We start from the raw sequence: 27854 nt of genomic DNA on the forward strand, positions 1-27854 counted from the left end.
AATTCACAAACCTCAAAACTGAAAGTAACCATCTGTGCAGCATGTGTTATGTATGAATGTATGTATGTGTATATATATATATATATATATATATATATATATATATATATATATATATATAAAAGCAACAGGAACACCAGCATGCTGTGGCTTCAAAACATCACAAAACCAGTAAGCACTCTTTTTGAAATGAATTTATTTGCATCACACAGAAGAATATTAACTTATAAATGCCTTGCAGCATAAAGCGAAGGACGCTGCTTATAGTACATGATGCGTAGAACAGCCCGACCTGTACATGTCAAGGTTCAACCTTGTAACTTGATGAAATGTAGTAATAGGCAAACCTTAACACAAGTTCATTATTTATTTAATTTCCAGCTAATGCAAATAATGCATCTACTGTTATACCTAAGAAAAAAAAAACTGAACGAACAACACGACTAAAAAACACTGTCATAGCTTAAATACTGATTTAGATTTTTTTTTAAAAGACGGTGCCCTGAACAGCTGAGCACAGATAACAAAATACCAAAAGAAACTGCACTGTGAGAAACCTCAGTACAAAAACCTGCTAAGCACATATGCACAAACATACAGACATGTCTTCAGCAATGAAAGAACCACAATCAGTTCCAAGAACATTCACGCAAAATGACTTGTTCCCTGCTCTGGGTTCCACAACAAAAGTAATGCATAGAATGAGCAGTAGATGGTAACCGTGTGTTGGAGGTAAAATAACAAAAAACAACGTGGTCTCTCCAGTCACCCAGAAAGGACCAGATTCACACTCCATAAAAACCTCATTGGAGAGCTCTTCACTCTTCTTGCACTTGCATAGCCCTCCACCGAGTAAACCCAAAGGCCTCTGTGGTGCCCTTATCACCATGACAGCAAACAAGTTCCAGGCACTAGACCAGCTGTTCGTCACGCCAGCCTTGCACCATGACGAGTTCTTGCACTGTGCAATAGAAAGGAAATCTCACGAGCCACTGCTCCCTCTTGGCCACCCGATCGTGCCTGCACACAACATGCACCTAGAACACACCATCTAATCCATTTCTTGCGTTCCTTTTAGCAGACATTCCTTGCAGGCAGTCATTTCATAAATCTTTTCACTACGTGGAGTGCAGGCACAAGTGAGTAAAAGAGCAAGCAGTGAAGGAAGACAGCAGCATCATCAGATCATCAGAAGCTGTGGCTTTGTCCCACGCACGCCTTTAGCTGAGCTTGCCCATTTCAAACTTCCTGAACACTTCAGATGCTGTGAAGACCAGGGAATCCACAATGCCTGCCACGGTGAATGTCCCACCAACAATAGCACAGACCTGCACACAGGAAAGGCATCATACCCCATATAAGCGATAACGAAGCTGTTATATGAACCCTTCAACCTAATGATTTCAAAATTTAAGTCGCAAGATTCTATAGCCGCAACTCAAGAAACCAGAGAGGCACCACCATGTGAGCAAAGCTACGGTGGAGTTATCCGCCATCTGGCTCATGCAATCTATATATCCACGCATTGCAGGCTTGTATTCATTCACCTTTAAATTTAGAAAGCGATATTTCCTCCTTAAACATTTAACAGACTAGAGTTAGAAAGCAAGCATTTTTAAAAGGAAGTATTAGACTGTACATGTTAAGGCAAAAAGCAGTCTACTGCGAAAATACGGGGGAGGAGCATTGTTGGCAATGGCTGACTGGCCATCCTATTAGTAAAAATTTGAAGTTTTGCAATATCTAGCACAAAAACACATACTCTGCAAATCTCCACTTAACACTGCGTGTACACAAGGTAGAATCTTAACTAAACATGTATGCACTTCACACCACAAAGATGGAGCTGTGAAAGGCAACAAGGAGAAAGTGGTGGTAGTGTTTTCATGTTAGAGGCACAGACACTTGGTGTTCTTAAGTTCTTCTAGGGAATAAATTGCCCTTCGGGTGCCAAATCTTGTTCAATAAAAACTTGGCTTCACCAAACTTACTTGTGCCTTCAGGACCGACAAAAGAAGTGTAGCTTGCAAGGAAATCGAGGATTTTAATTCTTCAGTGAGCATTATCAGTGAAGACATGATTTTAGCCAAATGCCTACTTTGTCCCTTGCATTCCTATCATGCCATTTTGATATATAAGAATGAATTCGATGTTAAGAATGACTGAGAGTTTTTTTGTAGTGCCTATAGATGCCTATTTTTGGTGTTAAGGACTAAATACCTATAAATGCCTATTTTCGAAATTGGGGCCTTTACAAACATTATTTAACTCAACATTTAACTTTTGAGCGCAGTTTAAGACACTGTTATTCATGTTACCGGTTACACAGACTGTTAGGAACTTTATGAAGTTCAACTTGGATCCCCGTCACATTGGAGGTGTTAATGTCATTATTGTCATTCAGTGCAGCGAATGCCAATCGGTCTATGGTGGTGCTATACAGTAAAAAAAAAGCCATTCGTTCAAGATATCAATGTCAATAATTTAGAAAAAATTACCAGAAAAGTTGACGAAGGTTAATGTAGAGTGGTAGAAAAGAAAAGTTATTTTAAAAGACTTGCGGTAAGTCTCCTCGCTATACAAAAACCCATGTAAATTTTATATCGTAGAATACACGCCCACTAGATGACCCGCTTGCCTGGAAGCCACAGCCAATATAATTTACACAAATAACACTGCTGACACGCCAGAGCTGCTGAACTACGACGCCACGCTACGACAAGTATTACATTTAGTTGTGTTGTTATGAGCATGCAAAAAATGTGCATAATCTAGAAAAAGATTTGCCAGAAGAAGAGCGCCGAGTGTCGCGTGTGTTACTTGGGTGGCTGAGTGAGCGTTTGTGCGAGTGTTTACGGGAGTCAAAGTTGTGCTAATTATCTTACAATATGACAAATGACCAAACAACCCAACAAGTTTTATAAAAGAGGCTTGATGGTGAAATTAACAAAAAAAAATTGCCCAGAGATACACACTCACAGATATAAAAAGTAGTCTGCTTGTTTACATTACGGCTGCCAGTGCTGGCAGCCAGACGCCACTGAGGTGGAGAGTTAAAACATTTTTGCGACAGCCTTTCGTACACCTGACCTCGTAAAATTGAAAAATGCCTTAAAAAACAAACATTAATAGCATGTTTCAATCAATGCCGGTCCAATTCAGAATGCCATTGAAGTAGTCCCTGGGGTAGAAAGTATGCCTTCGGTTCGACTGCGACAGCGAATGCGTTTCTCAAACTTATTTGATTGCTAATGTCATTCGATTGAAATGAAATTATATATATTTTCGTAGTGGCCGCATAATGTCATTCGATGCGAATGTCATTCCATTCGAATGACATTAAAGAGTCGAGTGTGGCAGAGGTATTACTCGTTTAGTTTAACAAACTTATCGTAAACAACCTCTAGTCGCAGTGAAGTGGGACGCACTGGCCACCATAGGCTGCCGCGCTGACATGACTCGAGCGGTAGACGAATGAGAAACCGTAGAGTCGTCAAGGAATGGAGAGTTCAGAAAAAGAAAAAAGACTATTGGCAGCTTCACACTAGCAGTGCCAAGCTTGAAGGAGGAACAGAGCTGGGTGACCTTCCTTGTTTCTCAGCTTTCCTACAAAATACGGGGCTGAAGCTATCTACGAGCAAATCAGAGCTCCTTCTGTGTAAACACGGCCCCAGAAAGGGACAGCTCCTTAGCTCCCTCCCCGTTCACCTACACACCAAAGACGGAGGTAGTATCCCAATATGTAACACAATCAAGGTCCTGGGCATGGTAGTTGGTGCTTACAGCGGTGACAACGCGGAGGCCCTCAAACGTATAGAGAAAAGTGTCTTCAACTTCACCAGGGTATTATCAAGGGTCAACAGTAGAAGGGCTGGTCTGAAAGAGGACAACCTCATGAAAGCATTTCACGCCTTTCTCATCAGCCACGTGACTTACGCCGCCCCCTTCCTCAACTGGAAGAAGACAGAGCTCAACAAAATTGATACATTAATTCGAACAGGATTGAAAAGGGTCCTGAGCCTCCCTCGCAACACTAGTACGGAACGACTCTTACAATTGGGCCTGCATAATACAGCTACCGAACTCTTTGAGGCACAGCGGCATGCACAGATTAGTCGGCTCTCACTCTCAAAGGCGGGCAACGAGATATTGTTTGAAGCCGGTCTTCAGCCTTTCTTCATGCCGCCAGAAAAGTCCCAACTTTGCACACAAGCCATGAAAGCGATAACAGTTGACCCGATTCCCAGAAACATACACCCAACCCACAATGAAGGACGAAGAAAAGCGAGAGCCAAGGCAATACTCGCCAAGATCATGTGCAACGATACGCAGGTCCTCTTCGTTGATGCCGCAAAATATTGGAATCGAGGTGCCTATGCAGTCTCTGTGGTGGACGCCCACGGCTCGCTCGTCAACGCAGCCACGGTAGTTACCAACTTCACCCACGAAGCAGAGGAAATGGCCATTGCGCTAGCCCTTCGAAGCTGCACTGAAGCCTCTGTCATTTACTCGGACTCTAGAACAGCTATAAGAACTTTTTCGGCGGCCCTAGTCTCTTCGAAGGCAGCTGCGGTCGTTAACAGGCTTTTCAACCACGAGACGAAGGAGGAAAACTTTCGGTCTACACACATCGCATGGTTCCCAGCCCACATGGGAAACATTTCCGGCTTTGCTGGCAACCCAAACGAGCGGGCACACACACTGGCGCGAGAGCTCACTTTCCGCGTCAGTGGTTCGCCCCCTCGCTTAAATGCAGCCTGCAGGAACCTCGATTACAAAGACCCACTTGTATCATATCACGAACTCACCTCACATCATAGATTAGAACGTCGAACTTTTCCTCCTCCTCACAGAGATCTGAACAGAGCACAAGCAATCACTTACAGACAATTGCAGACACGTACATACATCACACCAACGACACTAAGCAGGATTAATCCGGACTTTTCCACTGCATGTCCACACTGTGGAAACGAGTATAACAATTTCGACCACATGCTCTGGTTGTGCCCTGCCAACGTGGGTACAGAATTTTCTGACCAGTCCTCCTGGGACTCCGCCCTTCGAAGCACAGAGCTCATCGCCCAGCTCAAGGCTGTCCAGAGGGCCCGGGCCGTCGCCGAGAGACTCTGTCTACCGGTCCCGACCTGGGTGGAGCCGCCGGATTGATGGCGGGGCTTTCGGCACCGCTTTCTTTCCTCTCAGGACCTTAATAAAGTTCATACTCACTCACTCACTCTCTATTTTCATCTCTTTCACATTCTCTCCATTTATTTTATCTTTCTGTATCTGTTTTTTTTCCCTATTTCCCCTTTCTAACTCTTCCATATTTTGTTTGTTTCTTTCTCTCAATTTATTGTTTCCTCTTTCTCTGTTTTTCTGTCTATCTTTCCATCTTTTCACATATTTATTACCTTCATTTTTATATTTTTCTCTTCCTCTTTCTATCACTTCATTTTTCTCTCTTTTTGACGTGCTGGTTTCCATTTCAAACACACCTGCCAAACACTGTGGTGCTTCCACGATTCCCGTGACACATATACTTGCGTTAGGAGTTTTGCATGACGCAGCACAAGTTGTGGATGGCTTAAGCAACTTCACTGTAAAGAGAATGAAGAGAGCGCATGCCAGTTCATGATGAAGATAGTTCTTTTATGATGGAGCACAAGTTACAAACAGCTTTGAGCAGCTTCGCAGTTAAAATGTGATGAGCACGTGGCTTTTGCTTCGTTGGTAATTTACTTTAGAAGCTGTTCCCTGACAGCGGAGAAATTGACGCTACGCGATTAGACCGGGCCAATACGAGGCATCCCTCCCTTCTGGTCTTTTAGCAGTGTGACTATTTACTCCTGCACTGCCCATGCCGAGAAAAAAAGAATAGAGAGAAAGAAAGACCCAAGACTGTGTCGATTCTACAGAGGATACTTGACTCACCCTGGCATATGGCATAGAATAAAAGTAGACACTGTGTACTGTGGATCATGCAGCAAAAACGACAGCTGCACAGCTATGTTCAGCCATTGGGGCCTTTGTGCCATTACAAACAACTGTCGTAGATACAGGTTCTACAAGTCTTGGTTATGAAGTATTTGCACTCGCGTAAGAATATATTGGGCATATGTTACAACATTGGTGACCAGAACATGTTTTCCCTGTCTATTTTTGGCGCCTCAGACATTTTTTCAATGCCTAAAAATATGGCCTCTAATTACCAGGTCTACAAAATCTTTACTTCATGTGCATCAGCTATTAGAAACTATTTGACACCTAGCATACTTGAAAAGCACCTATCCAGCCACTTGAACAATACACTTGATGTACAGTACCAACCACTGTTAAAGGTAACACTCAAATGAGCGCCTTTCGTATTGCTGAATGCCTAACTGTGAGTGAACTTGGTAATATAGTTTATATATGGCACCAGGTTGTCTGAAAGAGTTGCGACTGTCAATCATCACTAGTATTATACAAATCCAAGCCGCTATGCTTTTGCAAGAGAGCGAATTCCGCACATGCCCTGCACGCAAGTGTTCTCTGTAACAGTGGTCGCGCCTGTACGAGATTAAAAAAAACAGCAAAATAGTGAGTCCACAGCTTCACAACACTTAATAGCTTGCCGTTATTGGATTAAAAGGGCATCATGCAGACATGGCATAGAAATTGCCAAACTAAGTGGCTGATCTTAACGTGGCACGTCACAATTTCAATGACCTCAAATATTCTTCACTTCGGTCACTGTTCGGGTCCACAAAACACAGAAAATATAGAGAGTCATACTTTAGTGACAAGTTATCTAATACGCTCCAGCCAATAGACACAAACATTACAAAGATCTCCTGGATCTATCCAATATAGCTGGTACACACTGACCACCAGTGAGAGGCCTTTCATCGAAGTATTTGTGACCATGAAATTCTCACGTTCAGCAGCTACTCACTTGTTATATTCATGACCACCCCGCTTCTCCCCCTTGTCTACATAGTGTGCACTTTTCAAAACTTTTAAGGTTCAAAATTTTCACAATTTTAAGCATAAGAGTATTTTATCCGAGTTATACCACGGTTTCAGTAACATAATTCCACCATGGAAATGAAATAAAAAAAAATGTATATGATCAGATGTCAAGCTCAGTCAACAGGCATTGAACAGATCACCTCTCAGTCCACGAAAGCAGATGCCGTGTACGCAATTCACTATGCCACAGCCACACACTAAAAAATTGTTGAAAGTGGACACCATGAGATACATTTTAGCCAGTTTTCTGCAAACCATTTATGTGGATCAGCCATGACTAAGAATCTACTGTATTGGGTATTTTAGTAAACAAATCTATAGGTAAACATTATTGTTAATCCTTGCCTAACATGAAACATGAATGAGGCCTTCTTGCAAGAAAAATTTTGAAGCGCTGGCGTGACACCACAGTAGAAAGATCATTTGCCAAGCAGAAGGCCTGGGTTCAAATCCAACTTGATCCAGATATTTTTTTCTTCATCATCATCATCAGCCTGACTAACCAAATAGGTAAACCAATCTTAGTTTCCTAAAAAGATCTCTTGAATATTGTAACGCTTAAGACAACCTTGCATAGCACTATTCATAAATCTATAGGTTAAGAAGCGGCTCAGTCCCAACTTTGTTGTCCTCTTTCACACATTGTTCTCCCACGTGAATGCGGCATTAGTCCCTCCTCTGAAAAACATTGACTCCATGCTTGTAAAAAAAAAAAAATACAACTATAGCATAGCTGACACAAAGAATCACAGCGCGAGTACCAAGGAGTCCACACCCACACTGTCACCAGGGTGGTATGCGACGTTTCGACGGCAAAGGTTGTAATGTCGTGCAGTTGTTTCTTGTTGGTGACTGATGTTTAGGCAGCTGACGCGCTTTTTTGGCGTACTGAGTGTACTGCTCTGCTTCCGGAGCAAGCTCATCGCCATTATTGCACAGCAGCATAGCATCATGCATGGTTTGTATGTTTTGTCTGTAAACAGGACGAAGGGTAATAATCGCGTTGTTTACTGCATTGCGGTGTTGTACACAATGCAGGAATTTATGCTATAAATGATGTTCCTCTGTCTGTAATCACACATGACGGTGCGCCATGCCAAGGATGAGCTGACGAGGGTAGTCTCGTAGTACAAGGCAGGTGACCACAAATGTTCAATGGCATATTTGATGCGATCGTCGTGACATCTATGTGAATATGCGTTCCATTCTAAGGTGTCACCACTTTCGTAAAACAAGTTGCCAATTTCCCGCTAATAATAGAAACACCAATGCGCTGACATGAAGGCCGTCTATCAGCACAGGAATGTCGAGCAAGACGGTCGCTACGTTCAGACGTATAATTTGGCGTTTTTCTGGCACTGCACTCAAATGGCGATTAAATGTCTGCGGCATCTCATGTGATCACCGATGAGAAGTCTTCCGCACTTTGAGAATCAGCGACCTCGCCACCAAAGATCGCTGCCTTCAGTTTTCCCGGTGAGGGCCTGGAGAGCTTCCCCATCCTGTCACGCCGAAACGTGGCCTAATAGTGGTGAGTCGCCGTGGAGATGGTGACCGCGATTGACACCCTGAGGAAAATAGACGTTGCTGCTGCAATGCTGCGCGAGGTAGTTTTCCATTTCACTTGGCCTCTGACCAACTTGGGGACGAGGTGAATCAATGGAGAAACCACGCAGTCCAAGTTGTCGGTACAGGCATTTGCGGTAGATTAACCGGCTTCACCGCAATGGTAGCAGAGAAGTCTTCTTTCTGACGTACACCAAAGATCTGACTTTCGCGAAGGAGCATGGCTATGCTCGACGTCAAAACCAGTGTGTGCTGACTAAATCGCAACTGGCGGCATCGTCTGGATCGGGACTGTAGGGCTAGAGACCGTCATTGAAGTGCACAAAGCTTCGGCATACGTACGGCTCCCAGTATCAGTGGACAAAGGAGCCGGTTCTATATTAGTAGGTATTGGCTGATAGCGACGGTTGTGCAGCACCTGCTAGACCTCGTCCTGGATAACGCTGGTGATAGAGCAGACCTCCAGCTGTCTTGCCCCATACAGCTTCGCCATTTCCTCGTGGACAATGGAGCGAACGCGGGTACATTCAACGCTGCTGCTCCTGAACGTGGCAGAAAATTCGGGAGATGATGCAGCATTCACTTGCCGGTCGAACAGTGCGGACCACTGACAAAGTACCTTCTTCATCGTGGCGGCTTCAGTCAAACTCAGCTACAGTGTTCGGGAGACTCCGCACCAGGGAAGCAAAAAGCTGCTCCTTCACACCTCGCATCAGATAGCGCAGCTTTTTTTCTTCTGGCATTGCCGGATCCCCTCACCTGAAAAGCCATGTCATGTGCTCCACGTACATGGTGACGGCCTCATTAGGCATCTTGATGCGCAAGTGCCGTGCTCGTTCAGCAAGTTTGCGGCGGTCGGTGCTCTTATAGGTCTCCAAGAGGTGATGCTGGAACTCTTGCCAGGATGTCAAGACGTCACTTCTGTTCGGGAATTATGTTCAGACGCCGTCCTTGAAGCAGGCGTAGATGTTGCGGAGTTTGGCTGCGTCATCCCAGTAGTCGATCGCTACGACATGTTCGAACTCACTCAGCCAGTTGTCCACAGCTTCAAAGAGCTCTCCAGGAAGGGGACTAGGCATCAGAGGGTTCTTAGCTGTGCAAGAGATCAGCGTAGACGACGTAAGAGTTTCTATGACGACTTGAGGGGAAGTCGCAGTTACTCTATTGGTAATCTGTTCTGGTGTCTCTGGTGGTAGGCCTCGTAGGCGGCAGCTTGTTCGGTGAACTGGCGTGTTCACGGGCACAGGGAGACTCACAAGTCGTCATTGTCGTACCCAGCACTTCCACCAATCTTATCAAGCTTAAGGCAACCTTGCGTAGCACTACCCGTAGAGCTATAGGCCAAAGAGCGGCTCAGTCCCAACTTCGTTGTCCTCTTTCACATGTTCTCCCACGTGAAATCATGTGGCAATATAGAAAAAAAGCCTACTAGGCCGTGAAAAAAATATGAATGCATGAACACTGATAAGAGTGCTGCTACTATTTTATAAGGTGTGCGAAAATGCATTAACTTTACCTTAACTGTCCCTAAAAAGTCTTTCCATGATGTTGTGGTGTGCCCATAAAAAATTGCGGGTGCTCTGATAACAATGCATCCGCTTACTCAAAAACAGTGCATTCCAGGCAAGTAATAGAATTTCCAAGATTACTATCGTTCACTGTAGAAGATTGGCCGTAAATAGCTGCTTACAATAAAGTTTTTTTTAATGCACAAGATTTTATTTCGCAAGCACAAGATTTTAATCAAAGCCAGCATTTATCACCGAATGAGCAGTAGTAGCCACTAAGTACAACAGGAAAGCTTGTTTTCTAATAGTAAGTCAAATTAACAATGTAATTCTCAAATGGAATCCCCGATAGCAGAATCCTAACATATTTACTACCATTTGCATTGAGTGCAGTTTCTAAACTAATTTATCTCTGAGAACGTGTCCTGATTTGGGAATAAACCCTTTGAGATATTCTATATTTCAGGTATCTCGAAACTTACTTTAATCAATCTAATATATTCAGCATATCGGGACACCAAAGTGACTGAAATGATGCTCCTCTAACTAGCCTTGAAGAAAAGTCTGCCTATCGAAACGGCTCCAACAACAGCCCATCTTCACAAATTTTTATTTTCTTCAAGCTTCTATCTTCCCTTAAAGTTATGCCTCTTTTTATTTTTAAAAAATTTTATCTAGTATAACTTACATATACAATCAAATTTTAATCAATCAATCAGTTTGTTATCATGTCATAAAAGGATGTTACAGGGAGTAAAATATACAGAAGAGGGTCCCAAAGTACAAGACTGCAACGGGACCCTCGATAAAACAAAACAAATACCTACAATAAAAAAACAAAATAAATTCATTTACTACACTAAGCTTTTACCAGTTGTGCCCTACCTCTTGAGCGTGCTCAAACAAGGAGGAATCGTGCGGTGGCATTATTCCACCCTGTCTTCACACACCTGCCTTGTCACTGCTCCCGACAGGAATCGTGAATCACTCACCGAAGTAAGAAAGCTGTACAGAGGTATGCTACGACGGGTGTACTTGACCGTGATGGGAGTGAGATCGTAGCGGAACCAGATGGCAGGCATGATGCGTCCCGAGTGAGAGATGGACACGTAGCTCTGCAGAGAGGCCAGATGAGCAAGTGAGCGTCGTCTGTGACACACAACAGGGGCAGAAGTCGAAGTAAGTACCTTGTAAGCATACGTGTACTGGTAGGACTCTATCCGCTCGCCCTTGGACTTTTCGTACACAGTAGGAACAATCTTCATGACGTAGTCGTGCGATTCAATTGCTGCGGTGGGAGCAGAAACAAGCATAGAGCTAAAGACAAGAATACTGCCATCTCTCAGTTTTGTCATGATCACACCGAGTGTTGGAGTTAAGTGACCCCGGCCTTATTAGAAGCAACTCACCATTGGCTCCAGACTTGTCCATTTCGTCCAAGGAGTTGAAGCTGCCACGCACTTCATCAGTCTATTGAACGGAACAAGAAAAGGAGGTAAGGAACATGCACCGAGTGTATCTAGAATTCTGGTAGGGAGCGTTGCCGAACTGTGACAGAATACCATTCATATATGCAGGTTTTTAAGGTGTTCGGTATTTCACCGAGATGCACTACAAACATTACCAGCATCCTCAATGCAGAACTACTCACCATTTTTACACCAAATGTGAGGTCATGGATGATGTGAGTCATGTCAATCTTATCTGGCTGCTTTGCAGCTGCATGTGTAGACACATGGAAGTTTCCTGGCACCTGAAAATTTTAACATGGATATTTTAGCATGGCAGCTGAAAATGTATGTAAAGATTACAAACAAGTGACAACATTAAAAAGTAGACATTAGCAGTACTATACATTTTTAGATTCTCTTATTTATGCATAGCTGAAAAAACAGTAAGAGGAGAAAACAGTAAACCAAGCACCCCACTTTTAGTGCACTTTCAAATTTCCTCTAGCCTCATAACATTTCACATTGTAAATGTAAGGTGCAATGATCCAGAACAACGTAAAAAACATTCAGCACACCTTGTGTATGAAGAACTTTCCTTCAAAGCGACATCCAGAACCTACAGGTGTCTTCTCTGTGTTTTCCACAAAACCAACTTCATGCCGGCCCATATCATCTTGAATATCGAGGCCCACCACTAGAAATCAAGATGAAGCAATACACCTTGTCAATAACAATCAAATGTCTTCGGAATATCGCCTACTTTGTACACCAACTTGCGAGGCTAACTTATGATTCCGTCGTGTAAGACTCGTCACGAATAACGGGTGTCGCACGTACCACTGCAGTCGAGCTTGAGGAGAGTGATGTTGATCGAAACTGGGATCTTGTCCGCGCTGCTTGGGTTGTCAACATAGAGCTCACTGACCCTGAAAAAGCAAAGCTGCGTGATCTTCTTGCGATGGATTATGATCGCAGCGCTATCAGATAGCTTACAGTTCCGGTGACATATAGGAGATGAACTCGGACAGGAAGAGGATGGAGATGAAGAAGCAACTCAAGATGGATATCACAGCGCCGGTTACCGTGGGCTGTGTGAGGTCTTTTGGAATCTTGCGGTAGATATCAAACCTGCACCCAAAACGTATGTTGTCGTGATCGAGTTAAACGAGGCACACCCGGCGAGATCATCGCTCTACTTATCGAGTTCTCCGAATCGAAACATGAACTCCGCGATAAACGTGAAAATATCGGCAAAATTTATTCGGCTCTTCGAGCCTGTCTATGCACATGTCGCAGCACATCAACGTGTTGGCATGCAGCCCAGTCATGCTAAGCGTACACGTATGCAGCCCGACGGATGCGCTCGCGGAGGGGTGCCGTTGCCGCCACGTCCCACTCGCCGGCAGGCGTCTCCGCTACCGGCCACGCTAGCCCCCCCACCAAGCAGTTTTATTCGGCGCTAAATGGAATATAGTGGAAGTGTGATCGGCAACGCCAAGATGAAGAAGTGCCACATATCTCTCGATCAGCAATCGCGACGTCCCGCGTGTAGCGATTATGGAAAAGCCCCGTTTCACTCAATACGGCGGAGGATGAAATAAGCACGAGAGGAGTTGTTGTCAAGTGTTTGCATACATACCTTCTGACATCGAATACCATGTTTATAAAGTTGTACAAATCAAGCGTGGCTCAATTAATGAATACGCTGCCACACTCGACGCGGACAGCTGGCCACTGGCACTACTGTCAGCGGTGGCACACCGATGCAAGGAGGTGCGGAGCAGCCACAGCTCCCGCCGGTGCTGCCACGAACGGACTCTCTCCCACGTGCAGGAGGTTGATTGGTTGGCCCAACCGCGGCATGCGCGGTTGTGCACCCGGTGCCGCCTATTCTGGGCCGTCGGTATCATCAAACATGCCTCGGTATGGTCGTTAACAATTGAACGAATACGGTCTCGAGCAGCATCCGGCAATATTTTTGTTCGAGGAAACGGTTTAGGAAACGAATCCTTGAAGCTCGCCGCTTCTATCACATGGGTTATATTTGAACTGTGCCCGTGGTCTAGCATTTCTGCATCCGCGTGTAGCACATCGCACGTTATTTGCCGGAACCTAAATGAAATCAAGTTGTGTCGCTATCTGCAGCACATACACGGAGTTGCGCGCACTTCTTCAAACATTCATCATCAAGAATGGCAGAATCGGCATTACTCTATTCGGCCTCTATATAGTATATAATTCACGTGTGTGCAAAATGCACAGAAGGACGGCAGCTTGAGTGGGGTGGCGCCAGCAACAGTACTACTTGGCACATGGACTAAGAAATCTTTGTTGGACAACGCACGACCCCGTGTGTCATGTCTTTTTTTTTCCCCCTTTGTCGACGCCAATTCACGCTGTTGCAGCCATGAAATGCACCGAGTTGTCCGGTAATAGAAAAACACTGTACCAAACTTTAGTACAACACTTACTGTATGGCATTAAAAAAAATAGTGATCGACGTGGTCCGAAACGCAGGCTATTCTGCTGAGCATTTGCGACAAGATATAAGAGATGGCATGCTCTTCGACCACCACTATAATTGGAGGCAACCGTAAAAGCAGCCCGCTGATGTGTGACATGGAAAGCGCGTGAAAGACAGAAAAAAAAAAAAAGAATACTAAATAAGCGCAAACTACAAAGGGATTTTATCAAAAAAACAACAAGGCTCGCACATGCTAAGACACTTAAAAATACTGAAGTACACAACACGACAAATTATAATCAGGTGAAAGTCATAACAGATCGCTTGCTGCGTCATTGTATGTACTACACCCTATACACCAACTTCACACATTTCGCTACACGATAACTGGATGGATTTGAATTCTCCGAAATTTCAACGCGCTTGACTACGTCACGCGTTGACCATGACATGCTTAAGGGACCAGACAACGTGTAAGAAGCGTACCACAGATGATCATGCTCGGAATCGGAATATACCGTGGAAGAATTGTAATCCTACGCTTATTTAAGGAAGTCATTATGCACTGAACCTATAGCGTTTTACTGTTATACTACAATTAAACATTTCATAAAAAAACAAGAAAAACGAAGAAAACAGCAGCAAGTATACAGTGCACGAGAATATAATCATCTACTCAATGCACCGGTTTCAGTGATTAGATGAATTTACACCCTCGATGAACCCGCGATTGCTGCCTCGGAAATGTCTTAGCTGCGCTCGTAAACCACGGAGAACTTTAACCTTCTACAAATGATCCATCAAGCGTGGAAAGGACAGGCATGTGCCGTTAAAACAGTTGTTAGGTTCGTGCGTGCCGCTTCGCGCGACCAGTCTCTTCTGTCGATGTGGAAGTGTATTGTGTAACTCAAGATAGCTTCTGCTTGATTAATTATATCGTCATCACGAAATCGAAAAGCGTAAACAAGCACACAAAGATGGGTGATTCCACGAGGGATCGACACGGGTCGAAAAGATAATATTTTAGATTTGTTTGTTTATTTTATATTTTGTGCACATACCACCCAGTAGCCTGAAAGTGAACCTCGTTTTTTTTTTATTAACTGCATATTTTAGGAGGGAAGAAAAACATTGAAGTTATTTTGTACAGAGGGACCAATTTCGTCTCTTGTCATTTTTGAAAGTTAACGATTATATAAAAACACAAATATTAGCTTGACGAAGACAATTTTGTTTCTAGTAAATGTACGTGCGTAATGAAGAGTGAAGCAGCATTGTTTGAAGCTTGTATGCCGAAGCAAAGTGTTTCTGAAGAATGTCCGAACAGGTGACATTGCTAAACTAGCTAGTGTTTCATAACTTGGTGACCTATTAGAACATAATGTTTAAAATATTACCTGTCAATACCGTTGCTGTACCTCAAACATGTAATTTCATACACGGCCTCAAACTTTCAAATTCGTCGACAGTAAGGCCTATTGAAAAATCAATATTAAAAAAAAACCCATCTTCGGTTTTTCTTAAAATCTCGTAAAACGTTTGTAAGTTCGCGCTCGGCGTAACATCCCGCGCCCCCATCCTTCTTGGTAACACGGCCTTCCCGAGAAACGGCGCCTCAGCTTCCTCCCGTACTCCTTCCAGGAAACTGCCTGTCCGGCGTCGACGAGGACGGAGGGACAAAAGGAGCGCCCGGGAAAAGGCGAGGGGGCACTGCGCCGTGCTCCCGACCGGGTTGCAGAAATTATGTGCCTTTTCTCATCTTCTAACCACTACCACCACCTACTAGTAGAGCTTGCCGGCTAGGCACCAGCACGACCGCACTGCGTGTCACACTTTTGATATCATCTTCGCATTGTAAATAGTTGTGTACATAAAGTTGTGTTAGTAAAACGTCCAGTAGTGAAGGCGTCTTCCTTCGGGGAAAAGTCACGAAGATGGCGGCGACCATCCTCGCGAAGCAACGAACCCGGCTTAGCTTCGCCACCAAGAACCTGGTCCGAACCATATACCGATTACGGACGAAAATTTACTACCTTCGTCACAGATGATAGAAAAAGAATATTAAAAAAAACAGTGTATTATTTCATTTGCAGCGACAATATTACGGGTAGAAGTTCCATCTTTTCGAGCATGCACTTGGGCGATAAACGCATGAGAAATCGGGCTTTCCGTCATAACCTCAGCTTTAATGAGGCTCAGGCAATTGAGGCATTGGCAAGCCGCAGCGACGTAGTAATTAAGCCGGCAGATAAAGGTAGTGCAGTTGTGGTAATGGATGATATAGCAGCTACATTGATGAAGCCCAGAGGCAACTTGACGATACGACACACTACAGACGCCTTAGCAAAGACCCCACAGAACAATTCAGAGGCACTGTAAGTGATGTTGTGGCCAACCTTGTGAAAGATAAAAAAAATCGCTCAATCTGCGTTGCGTACGCTTATTCCCCTGAACCCGGTGGCGGGTATACGCTTTACATCCTGTCTAAAATTCATAAAGAAAACAATCCCGGTAGACCGAATGTGTCTGCAATAGGTACGGTTACTGAGAACATCTCGCGCTAAGTTGATAGCATTATTTCATCTATTACTGTCACATTTCGTTCATATATCAAAGACACGAACGATTTTTTTTAACGATACCAAGGATTTAGATATTCCTGTTGGCTATTTTTTGGTGATTCTAAATGTTTGCTCTTTGTACACTAATATTCCGCACTCTGATGGTATCATGGCTGTTGTGCGCGCGTACAACGAGTCTGATCTCGACAAAGCAATTGATTAATCCACACTAGCCGCGCTTCTCAAGTCAATTCTCGAATTAAACAATGTCGAGTTCAATGGTCAACACTACGTCCAGATTAGCAGCACTACAATGGGCACTAGGATTGGCCCCAATTACGCAAATATCTTTATGGGCCTCCTAGAAAACGAGTTCCTTTCACGCCGTGACTTGAAGCCTTCTTACTACAAACGTTTTATTGATGATATTTTTTTGAATGTGGCACCATGGCGAATCGGATCTTTCTTTTATCGAGGATTTCAATAATGCTCATCGAAATATGTTCTCGCATTCATACTCAGCTATCAGTGTCAAGTTTTTTGACGTCACGGTTACATTCCACCGTAAAAAAACTGACGACGAAGCAGTACAGGAAACCGACCGACAAACATCAATACCTTCATTTTCAATGTAGCCACACAAAACACTGCAAAACCAGCATTCCATACAGTCAGGCCATTCGTTTTAAACGTATATCTGCTCCGACAACAATGAGTTCGTTCGCAACTGTGAGTATACCTTCGAGGTGCACTAACCAGACAAAGGTACCCATCACGAACTATTGACGACACCCTCAAGAAGGCGGAAAACATCGACCGCAAGGATTTGCTCACGGGTAACAAACCATCAGCAAGCTCTTCACGTAACAGTGTTAATCTCATTTGAACGCAGTCAACATCAGCTCCGAATGTCACCGACATTCTCAAGAAACGCCACATCTTGATTAAATGTGACCGTCTAAGAGACATCTTTGCGGAACCACTCAAGGTGGTTTATCGCCGATCGCGAAACCTGCGTGATACATTAACTTCGTCCAAAATAAACAACCGACTGAACTATGTTGGCGGTCACCCTTGCAATAAACCCCGTTGTATGCCCACACTTGCCAACTTCGTACTCCATAACTTGCAGCGCTTCAAGCTTTATCATGAAAATCAACAGAGACTTCACTTGTGAAAGCGCCAATGTTGTGTACATGCTTGAGTGCTCCACATGTCACCAGCAATACACCGGTCACACCAAAACTTCATTCAGATTACGCTTTAACAACCAGAGCCCCCGCTTCTATAACCTACCTCATCTTCCATATCAAAACATGTCTATAGATGGCAGGTCACTATTTTGCGAACATCATTCAAGGCCACTATACTACAGTCTGGATTTAAAACTCATCATGACCAAGAAGTTCGTGAATCCTATACCTCATCAATAAATTGAACAGTCTTCACGCTGGCATAAATGAAATCATCGCGGACGTATCGCCTTTCTTTATGGGTAACAAAGTTCATCATATTAATACGCTAGCCTTTTACACACTTTTTTTCATGCGCTCCCACCCCTCTTTTTTTTTTAGTTCACCGCATATTGCCTTAAAATCACCTGTTCTATCATTTGTATAGTGACCGTAGTGACTTGTAAAGTTTTGTTTGGAGATTTTTTAGTTTAAGTGTGCCGTGCCAAAATAGGTTGATTGATATGTGGGGTTTAACGTCCCAAAACCACCATATGGTTATGAGAGACGCCGTAGTGGAGGGCTCCGGAAATTTCGACCACCTGGGGTTCTTTAACGTGCACCCAAATCTGAGCACACGGGCCTACAACATTTCCGCCTCCATCGGAAATGCAGCCGCCGCAGCCGGGATGTGCCGAAATAAATGCGCATCATATTTGTTCCGCCGCGCATGTCGCCTTATGCATCACTTAAACTGCGAGTAAATTAACGAATTATACTTACAGTGCACCTGCACACAGTGTCTACAACGGAGTTCTCATAAGGTGATTTTACACCAACAACTCAACAGGAACATTAAACGTTGAAGCTGCTTTTTTTTTTCTTGAAGCCGTCGACTTAAATTTGTACCGAGTTACAATAATGCCAGCCAAGCCTCAATTAGCGAAATTAGGTCGAAGATGAACAGCCGAGCTTCATTTTTTTTTTCATCTCTGACGAAGTTATGTTTCAGGTTCAGACAGAGGGAGGCTTATTAGTTGGGTGCCTCGGTTCGCACTAGCCTGCTGGCAGGAGGTGGGCGAGTGCGCGTAAGTAAACACGAAAGGAAAGCTTGCAAACGACAATTATTCTTCAAAGCGTAGGCCAGTGTGCTCAGATTTGGGCGCACGTTAAAGAACACTGCAGGTGGTCGAAATTTCCAGAGCCCCCCACTACGGCGTCTCTCATAATCATATGGTGGTTTCGGGACGTTAAACCCCACATATCAATCAAATTATTCTTCAAAGCGGTTGTTGTTTTATGTTCTAATAATATGTTGAAATGGCCAGAAAATGCGCCAAAATAGAAGTTAAAAGTAGCCCGAAAGTAGCCATGAGGCCAACCTGAATTTTCTCGTCACCAGATATAGGGTCAAAAATTAACCAATTTGGACGCAGAGTGCAGCCAACAACGCGGATACCGATTCCGGAGTTCTCCCAAAATACCTTCATGTTCTGCCCATGTTTTTACCCGCGAAAATTATCTTGCTCTCCATTGCTTTTATTAAGGTCCTCCCACTTTCGCCCGTTCTTAGGCGCTTTTCTGCCGCTTTCAGTAGTGTATCTTCACGGCTAGTTCTAGTTCGTTGATTCGACTGATGAGAAACCGATCGATAATCGTGACAGTGTACTTCGGAATATAATTTTTTCTTGTCTTCCGTCTACCAGCTGAAATCCTCACGTACAAAGGCCATAAAAAAGGTAAGGACTATTACGTCCCCGAAAAATAAATATCCGTCGGTAAAAGTTTCAATTGATTGGCTTAGTTTATTACAACTCTAGTTTACTTTTCTACAAAACCCACGTCGACTTCTAAGCTGTTTTTGTACTGCCACACCAGTTTCTTTAGTCCCTCTGCACAGAAGTTCACCGCCTGGAAATTACTTCCTGTTGGAGTTGGTCGGTAAGCATTTTTGGTATCCATCTAGATTACACATCGCGAATTCCAAGCTTTTCGGTAACAATCGTGTGAATTCTGGAGCGTTTAACAATAGGAAATCTATTCGACAGACTACGAACTGTCTGTCATCGATGTGGTAGCGATTCTCGATTCATCCATAATAGTCTTGATGCTGTGCCTGCCATTCCGCTTTTTGCTGGGCATATCGTGCGGCCATCAGTGAAATATCGACACCATTTTCTGACATTTCCTTCACTCATCGCTGTAGGACCATAAGCTGAGAACGCCTCCTCATGAATATGATAAGCTGATAACCCTTTTGCCGGCGAAAATCGAATTATATATAGCTCCCAGGAGCAACGACCCTTGCAGTTTTGCCCGTCAGGCAGACGGCTAATCAACAAAACCTTAATTCAGCACCACATGCTAAAGAACGAAAAGATGGACCTTGAAAAATAAATCTTTGTTCTGACGCGTAAATGTTTAACTATTAGCAAACGTTCCTTACTTTTTGATGATATGTGGGATTTGACGTCCCAAAACTATATATGATTATATACTCCGTAGGGGAGGGCTCCGGAAAATTCAATCACCTGTGGTTATTTAACGTGCACCCAAATCTGGGCATACAGCATTTTCACCCCCATCGAGAATGCAGCCGCCGCGGCCGGGATTCATCCCGCGACCTACGGGTCAGCCCCTTGGCCGACCACCACGACGGGGCCTCTTGCTTTCTGGTAGTGGTTCGAAGAAGGCGCCGGGCTCCCAGTAGGGAGCACGGCGCACCCTCGTAGTATATATATCTCCCTCTATTGCTTTCACCCTTACATTTAATTTCACTCACAGGTGGATTGCCGGATATATCCGTTATCAGTGTTAAACAAACCTAGTGTTAATGTAACTTGGCGCCCCATATAACCTTGCTGTTTTTGTTTTCGGCTTCGTATATGTCGATGCACTGTGACAGAGCAATTTATACACCGCACACACACACTATATATATGTATATATATAATTTCACATTTACGTTACAATTCGGTCTAATAACTTCGCTTACACTTTCCTTGGCATTATTGTCTAAAAAGTTTTCGCGCGTTCGTCCGTTATTTCGAACTATATATATATATATATATATATATATATATATATATATATATATATATATATATATATATATATATATATATATATATATATATATATCGAGATAGTTTCAATGGATCCAGTGTTTTCCAAAGTTCGAAATAACGGAAGAACGTGCGAAAACTTTTTATTCCAACGTTTCAACCAGGGTCCGGCCTTCCCGTCAGGGAATTCGGCCTTCCCGTCAGGGAATTCCCTGACGAAGGCCGGACCCTTCCTTCCTAGTGCGTTCTCATTTCTACCGTCACGCGTCAACAAACAATGCTCGCTTGCCAGTTTCTCACTTACCATACGCAATCTGCCCTTCACATTTAGAAACAGTGCTAACTACATCAAGACTATGTTGCTCCCAGATATCTAGCAATAACTTTCCGTTTGCGCCTGCATATCCCTATGCATATATCTACAGAAAACAACTCGTCACGCGCGATTAAAAAAAAAATCGCTACTACTTCAAACGGGAAAAGAAGTCCAGTGTTAGCTGCATGAGAAGGCGGGGACTTAAAGGGAATCATTGCGAGCGCTTTTTTTTTTTTCGGATAACGATATGCAAGTGTACGCGATCACAGTGCAAGTGGCATTTAATTGATTGATATGTGGGGTTTAACGTCCCTCAACCACCATATGATTATGAGAGACGCCGTAGTGGAGGGCTCCGGAAATTTAGACCACCTGGGGTTCTTTAACGTGCACCCAAATCTGAGCATACGGGCCTACACTATTTCCGCCTCCATCGGAAATGCAGCCGCCGCAGCCGGGATTCGAACCCGCGAGCTGCGGGTCAGCAGCCGAGTACCTTAGCCACTAGACCACCATGGCGGGGCCGTGTGGCATTTAATTATTTTGAACAAATTGAGTTACGGGCCACACACGATCGTCATGCGCGATTTCAAAACTGGATCCAGTCCCAGAGTTCTGCCAGGCTTAACATCTACAACAGTTCAGGTTTCTTTTTCAACTATAGTTTATACTTACCGAGGCGTTCTGGTGGGCGGAAAGAGATCGCGAGGACAGCATGGCCCATCGCAACTCTCTCGCGTCATCAGATGATTAATCGTCTTGCATGATGCCTTGATACGCGCACTGCCTGGGCGCTGTCCCGAAAATGCTACGAAAGTTTGAGTGTGCTATACTAAAACACGTAGAAAGCGCTTGCAAACCGTACCGTCGGAAGACCACGAGAATGGAGCATGTTTCAACAACAACTATATAGCACGGTGCGCACTTATCAGCGTTAGTTAAGACACGTACACATTCAGGCAAGGTGGGCTTTGTCATGCGCGTTGCTCACGTGGTTTCTTCGTGCATCGTAGGTGCATCAGCGTGTTTCGTTTTGAGAAGCACGCATCTCTTCATTTTAGTTTTTTCCATAAACTGTGGAAATCGTATCTTTCAGCGTCGACCAATAGGGGGCGGGGGGTGCAGTGAAGCTTGGCTCTTCCTGATGAAGAACCCTCCGACTGGCTCCACTCGCTGATATGCGCGATGCACGTGCTAAGAATGCCCATGCAAGCTTCATAGCTGGTTCCCCAATATCGCAAAGCCCTATTTTGGACGACACTAAGTGTAAGACATATAAGAGACGATACGAACCACTCGGCGACTTTTGTTCGCTTGCCACAATTCTACGCGTGAATGACGAATTCAAAGTGCGCATACCGAGATAACGTAAAGATGTTGACACTGATATATGCTTTTTTTATGATTGACGCGTGAGGTTTAACGTCCCAAAACCACCATATGATTATGAGAGACGCCGTAGTGGAGGGCTCTTTGATTGATTGATTGATTTGTGGGGTTTAACGTCCCAAAACCACCATATGATTATGAGAGACGCCGTAGTGGAGGGCTCCGGAAATTTTGACCACCTGGGGTTCTTTAACGTGCACCCAAATCTGAGCACACGGGCCTCGACATTTCCGCCTCCATCGAAAGGAGGGCTCTTTAACGTGCACCCAAATCTGAGCACACGGGCCTACAACATTTTCGCCTCCATCGGAAATGCAGCCGCCGCAGCCGGGATTATATCCCGCGACCTGCGGGTCAGCAGGCGAGTACCTTAGCCACTAGACCACCGCGGCGGGGCGCTTTTTTTTTTTGTACACTCGATCAATGAAAGATTAATGAACAGAAACTTGCATATGCGAGGATGACTCAGACCGATAGCCTATAAAGTGGCTATTGGCTGGTCCAGTGTAATATGCAACAACGTATGCACAGGAGCAGTTTCAAAAGCGTACGTTTCACATTATCCTAGGGGGGGGGGGGGGGGCATGCTTCACTAGAACATACTTACAGGTGCATAAAATTTCATCTGGTAATTGAGGCTACTAAGGAACGTGGCCCAGAGTGGGGTTGCATAGGTTGCGCACCATTGCCCCGATACGTTTATGTCTTCGCTACGAGGGGTGATTGTTAAGAAGGGCAGACAGATGTGCGTTCATTGGCAGCGGCAAAGTCAAATGAGCACAACGAAATAACGGACAACGTAAATGAGATGCGTATACAATGTAACACACGTATCACTGATACGTTGCACTCATAGAAAAAACAGATTGTGCAATCGCTGGATAGCCATAAGGTTGCGATGAGACTGCGCACGTATTTTGTCTATTTCTGGGTTATAGCGGCCACAACGATGTATAGTTGGAAGAGCCGCGCGTCCTGTCGCTGTATTCTTTTCTTGTGTGTTTTACCTCGCCGCTAACTTGAATATGCCGTTGATAAGACTAACTTGGCCACACACAGTCTTGTTAAAACGTCTGCGAATGATCCTCGGGAAGGGGCGTAGCTATAGAATTTCATCTCGGGTGTAAAGGATCCTGCGACCCCACGCGTTTGTGCATGTGCGCAGGAGCCGCATTATATTCAAGAAAAACAAAATAAACTCAACTGAATTCTGATTATGAGACCCCGTATTTACTTACATCACCCGGGGTTAGTTGATTAACCGAGCAGTATTCGATCGCTAATGAACTTTCATAGGACTTCATATACGCCATACATTGCAGTTCACGAAGCGTAGCCCGTGATTTCGAAAGTGTCACACTTGAAAATAACTTCACGTGCGAGCTTCTAAGCTCTCGAAGTTCGCAACGAAATGCGCTGGCATTTAGACTATATTTTAAAATGCACAAAATGGCAGAGAGTAGGGTGGTTAAATTCAAAAGCTCGCACGCATAAAAATGGAATCTGCTCGCACAGACACTTTTTTGGGGGGCGGGGGTTCTCGTTCTGCAACGGACATAGAACAGGCTGAGGATGATAAAAAGAAATAAAGTCTGGGAGTAAAGGCGCTACTCATTGTCTTTTCTGCCTACGCGGAAATAGTAATCCGGGGGGGGGGGGGGGGGGGGACTGGTTAAATGACCTTACCTATATAACCTGAAGAAATTTCGACCGCATTTCGTGAAACACCCGGTCTCTTTCCGCGACATTTTCGAAGAGTGTGACGTCACCGATGGCTCGTTCGCCCCACCCGACCAAGCGTGCGGCGTCCCGATCGGATGCCGAATCGCACCACGTGTTCAGCGCCGCAAAACATTCGCTGCGTTCTCTCGCAAATAAAGCGCGCAGAATTATCGAATATAGATACCACACGGGGTGCAACATACGCTTGTGCTACACGACGTACTTTGAAAGGATGCTAGCTGCTTGGTGCACACATATTGAGTCGCACTTATTTGCAGAAAGCCCCCGGAAGTCGAAGCTAATTCCTAGTCCACCTGACGTCTTTCGCAGCTTCCGTGTTGCGTTGAAGACGTCAAACAATCGGGCCGTGCCGAAACTCGTTCCAAGTGCACTCGGAAATGAGGCGCATGATGCGTTATTCTGTGCATGCACCACTGAACTACGGCTAGGAAAAAGAAGGGGACCAGCAGCGGAGCCAAGGGGCGATGCTGAAGTCGATTTTCGGCACCCTGGCATTGTTTCGAAACTTTTCAAGTCACCACTTACTCTCTTGGAGGCGATATCTTCAGAGGTATGTATGGCCTGGATCCAGTCATGGCGGCAGGGCTCCCCCCTTTTTTGTTCCCGGGAGAATGCTCACAGGCGCCAAAAGGCCTGCCGTCGCAACTTGCACGGCTCGCACCGCACAAATGGCAGAATCGAGAGCCGCCGCCTATAGCACATGCGCAGAACATGCGCACAGGGATCGCAGTTCGAGAAACGAAAGCCGTTCGCCCAAGTGCAACGGACAGCATGTGCTGCTTATCAGAAAATGTGCAAGAGGGATGGTATATATCTTTTCGTTATAGTGATAATCGCTATAATGGTGGCACATATTGTGGCCACGGATGTTTTTTTTTTTTTCCTTTTTGGCAGAAAACACACTTGAGGAGCAAACCACAGTATCAAAATCGTTGTATCGCGTCAAAATTCTTTTAACCGAACGTACAGCGGTGATAACTGTTACGGTGAACACGCGTGCCCTACATTAGTTCAAAAGTAAATCGTTTTATACGCATTTTCGTATTCACGCAGCAATTTTTAATCGAGATGGATCTTGAAATGCACATCAGCTTAGCAGACAAAAGTGCGGCTAGCAGACGACGAACAAGCGTATCCATCACGTGGTGGAGAGAGTGCACCGCAGAGCATATTCTGCGCATGCGCAATGTTTCCGACGATGGGTGTTACGGCCCGCTGACAGTGTTGTTGTCCACGCGCTCGCGTTTGACTGAATGAATGATCTGCGGGGTTTAACGTCCCAAAACCACGATATGATTATGATCGAGAGATGCCGTAATGGAGGGATCCGGAAATTTCGACCACATGGGGTTCTTTAACGTGCACCCAGATCCGAGTACACGGGCCTACAACATTTCCGCCTCCATCGAGAATGCAGCCGGGATCCCGCGACCTGCGGGTCAGCAGCCGAGTACTTTTTAGGCGGGGTCGCGCTCGCTTGTAGACCCTGCGGTACTACACTCGCGTGCGTGAGCAGCCAACGCGGCAGATACGTCCACGTACCATGACCCTTGCGTGACACCAAATCGAGTGCGGCGCAGGAGATGCTGCGCCCTGCACAGTCAAACCGGCGCCAAAAGGGACCTCAGGTTCGACAGCTTGCACTAAATGCGTTTGCGCCAGCGAATAGTTTAAGGTTTTACCACACACAATGCGAGTTCTTTTTAAGCTGAGCAATGCATGAAGTTTCTTTGTGGCAGTCAGTATGTTGTTTCACATCGCGTTATTTTGAGTACCTCGTTTGCAGCCGGCCTCACGCGATGGCTCGTGCTCATTCACACTCTCGAAAGCCGACCCCGAGACGCGCAGAGCGATACATTTTCCTGACCAAACTTGCATATGTATATCTTCATCAGCGTTGCACTTAACCAGCGACACGGAGCGTAGTGCAGCCAAATCTAAAATACCTTACAACGATGATGTGGGAGATGTGACGTCACTCATGCAAGCAGACGAGTTAACGCGCGCGAAGCTCGATTCTGCTACCGCTCACATATGGGACGAAGACGGTCACGTGCAGTTCAGGCCGCATGACCCATAACCTCTAGTTGGTCGGGATTTTTCACGGGGTCGGCCGTACATGGTACAGCGACGCTGTACCATGTACAGCGTCGCTGTACATGGTTTTCTTGATGGTTTTCTCGCTCAGCACTGCACTGAGTGCAATTGCGTTCCCCTCTTCAAGGACACAGCGACGCTGTACAAGCACAGAGATGAACGCACCCGAGTTATTGTCGAGGCCGCGCAGATGGCACGCGAACAGGTGCCTTGTATTAGCAAGCCCTCTGTATCTCTGTCCGAGAAGGAACTCAGGTTCCTCGAAGGTTTCGGTGCTGCACGTAGTTATATTACCTTTACCTTTCTGTTTCGTTTTTTATAGATTTTTCTTTGCCGTTTTTCAGTATTTTTGTTTTTCTCTTACTCATGTTCTGCTCTTTGTGCCATATGGTTTTTATCACATGGTTACTGTCTCCTCTATATATTTTCGTGCTCTGCGCAATAAACTCAGTTGGAAGTTAGCGCTCGTGTCTTTCGTGTCCTTCTTGTCTCTGTGTCGGCGTTTTGTTCTCGCGCTATAACTATCGTTATCGCTAAGCGTGCACGCTCTAAAAAGGAAACGCAGCCACAACGCTGCCACCCTCTCCCCAGCTGATGATGATGATCCTTATAATACTGGCGCACACGCACAAAGGGGGATTGGACAAGAACCGGGCGGCAGGATTGACAGGAAGTTAAAGGCTTATGGTTTTACAAACAGAAAGTAACTTTAAACTGAATATATATATATATATACATATATATATATATATATATATATATATATATATATATATATATATATATATATATATATATATATATATATATATATATATATATATATATATATATATATATATAATATAACAGACAATAATGCCAAGGGAAGTATAGAGGAAGTTATTGGACCGAATTGTAATGTAAATGTGAAAAAATAAAATTGGGTGAAACGATAACTTGTCATGGGCATGAACCGAACCTGCGATCTTCGAATAACGCGTTCGATGCTCTACCACTGAGCTACCACGGCGGCTATCCCCCCAGCCACTTCATTAGGTACACGGAGGAAGGATTAGGTATATATCATATATGTGCATTGAAACGTTTGGATGGATGGATGGATGGATATGGCTGTACCCTTTAGATCGGGTGGTGGCTAGCGCCACCAAGCCGTAATACTTAATGAACCAAAAACTAGATTTATTTTTTTCCCCTTTAAATAATGAGGTTGAGGACTGTACTTCGCAGTCAAGGGTTTAATTTTCACTCGTGCCTTGACTTTACACACCAATCAGATAACCTCCTTCTAGTTGTTTCTACCCCCTTAAAGTCTATTTTACCTTCACTGTCCCTAAACCCCAGTGCTTTGAAGAACTCTGTGCCATCATCCTGAACTATACGGTGAAGCCCTTTACAAAACATTATCAAGTGTTCGGCAGTTTCCTCCTCCTCTCCACACGCACTGCATAACGTGTCTACCCCTTCGTATTTGGCCCGATATGTCTTGGTTTGCAATACTCCCGTCC

At 44.7% G+C, this 27854-nt stretch overlaps 1 protein-coding gene across 4 annotated transcripts; it reads right to left on the reverse strand.

The window, feature by feature from the left end:
• Positions 1–348: 348 nt before the first annotated feature.
• On the reverse strand, positions 349–24965 carry LOC119175973 (endoplasmic reticulum-Golgi intermediate compartment protein 1). Of its 4 annotated transcripts, XM_075877149.1 has the most exons (10): positions 24775–24965; positions 12533–12667; positions 12377–12465; positions 12115–12233; positions 11740–11841; positions 11498–11558; positions 11276–11376; positions 11081–11203; positions 4809–4857; positions 903–1328 (listed from the first exon to the last, which is right to left on the reverse strand). In XM_075877149.1, exons 1-9 carry the CDS (start codon positions 24960–24962, stop codon positions 4822–4824), a joined length of 954 nt encoding a protein of 317 aa, XP_075733264.1. In that variant the 5' UTR covers positions 24963–24965; the 3' UTR covers positions 903–1328; positions 4809–4821. The 4 variants fall into 4 exon arrangements, with proteins under 4 accessions (XP_037282955.1, XP_075733265.1, XP_037282956.1 ...); XM_037427058.2 differs by lacking the exon at positions 4809–4857 and having other exon boundaries at positions 349–1328; positions 24775–24954; XM_075877150.1 differs by lacking the exons at positions 4809–4857; positions 24775–24965 and adding an exon at positions 24193–24269 and having other exon boundaries at positions 349–1328.
• Between the last annotated feature and the right edge of the window lie 2889 nt (positions 24966–27854).

The sequence above is a fragment of the Rhipicephalus microplus genome, chromosome X, assembly GCF_043290135.1.
Source record: "Rhipicephalus microplus isolate Deutch F79 chromosome X, USDA_Rmic, whole genome shotgun sequence".
Taxonomy (NCBI): domain Eukaryota; kingdom Metazoa; phylum Arthropoda; class Arachnida; order Ixodida; family Ixodidae; genus Rhipicephalus; species Rhipicephalus microplus.

Excerpts from the sequence above, each read along its gene's own strand:
- LOC119175973 (XM_075877149.1), bottom strand. The coding sequence starts at position 24,962 with ATGTTCTGCGCATGTGCTATAGGCGGCGGCTCTCGATTCTGCCATTTG. Across the intron at positions 12,466-12,532 it reads TCCTATATGTCACCGGAACT|GGTCAGTGAGCTCTATGTTG; the intron begins GTAAGCTATCTG and ends TTGCTTTTTCAG. Across the intron at positions 4,858-11,080 it reads TGTACAGCTTTCTTACTTCG|ATCTCTGTGAGGAGGAGGAA; the intron begins GTGAGTGATTCA and ends TGCTCTGTTCAG.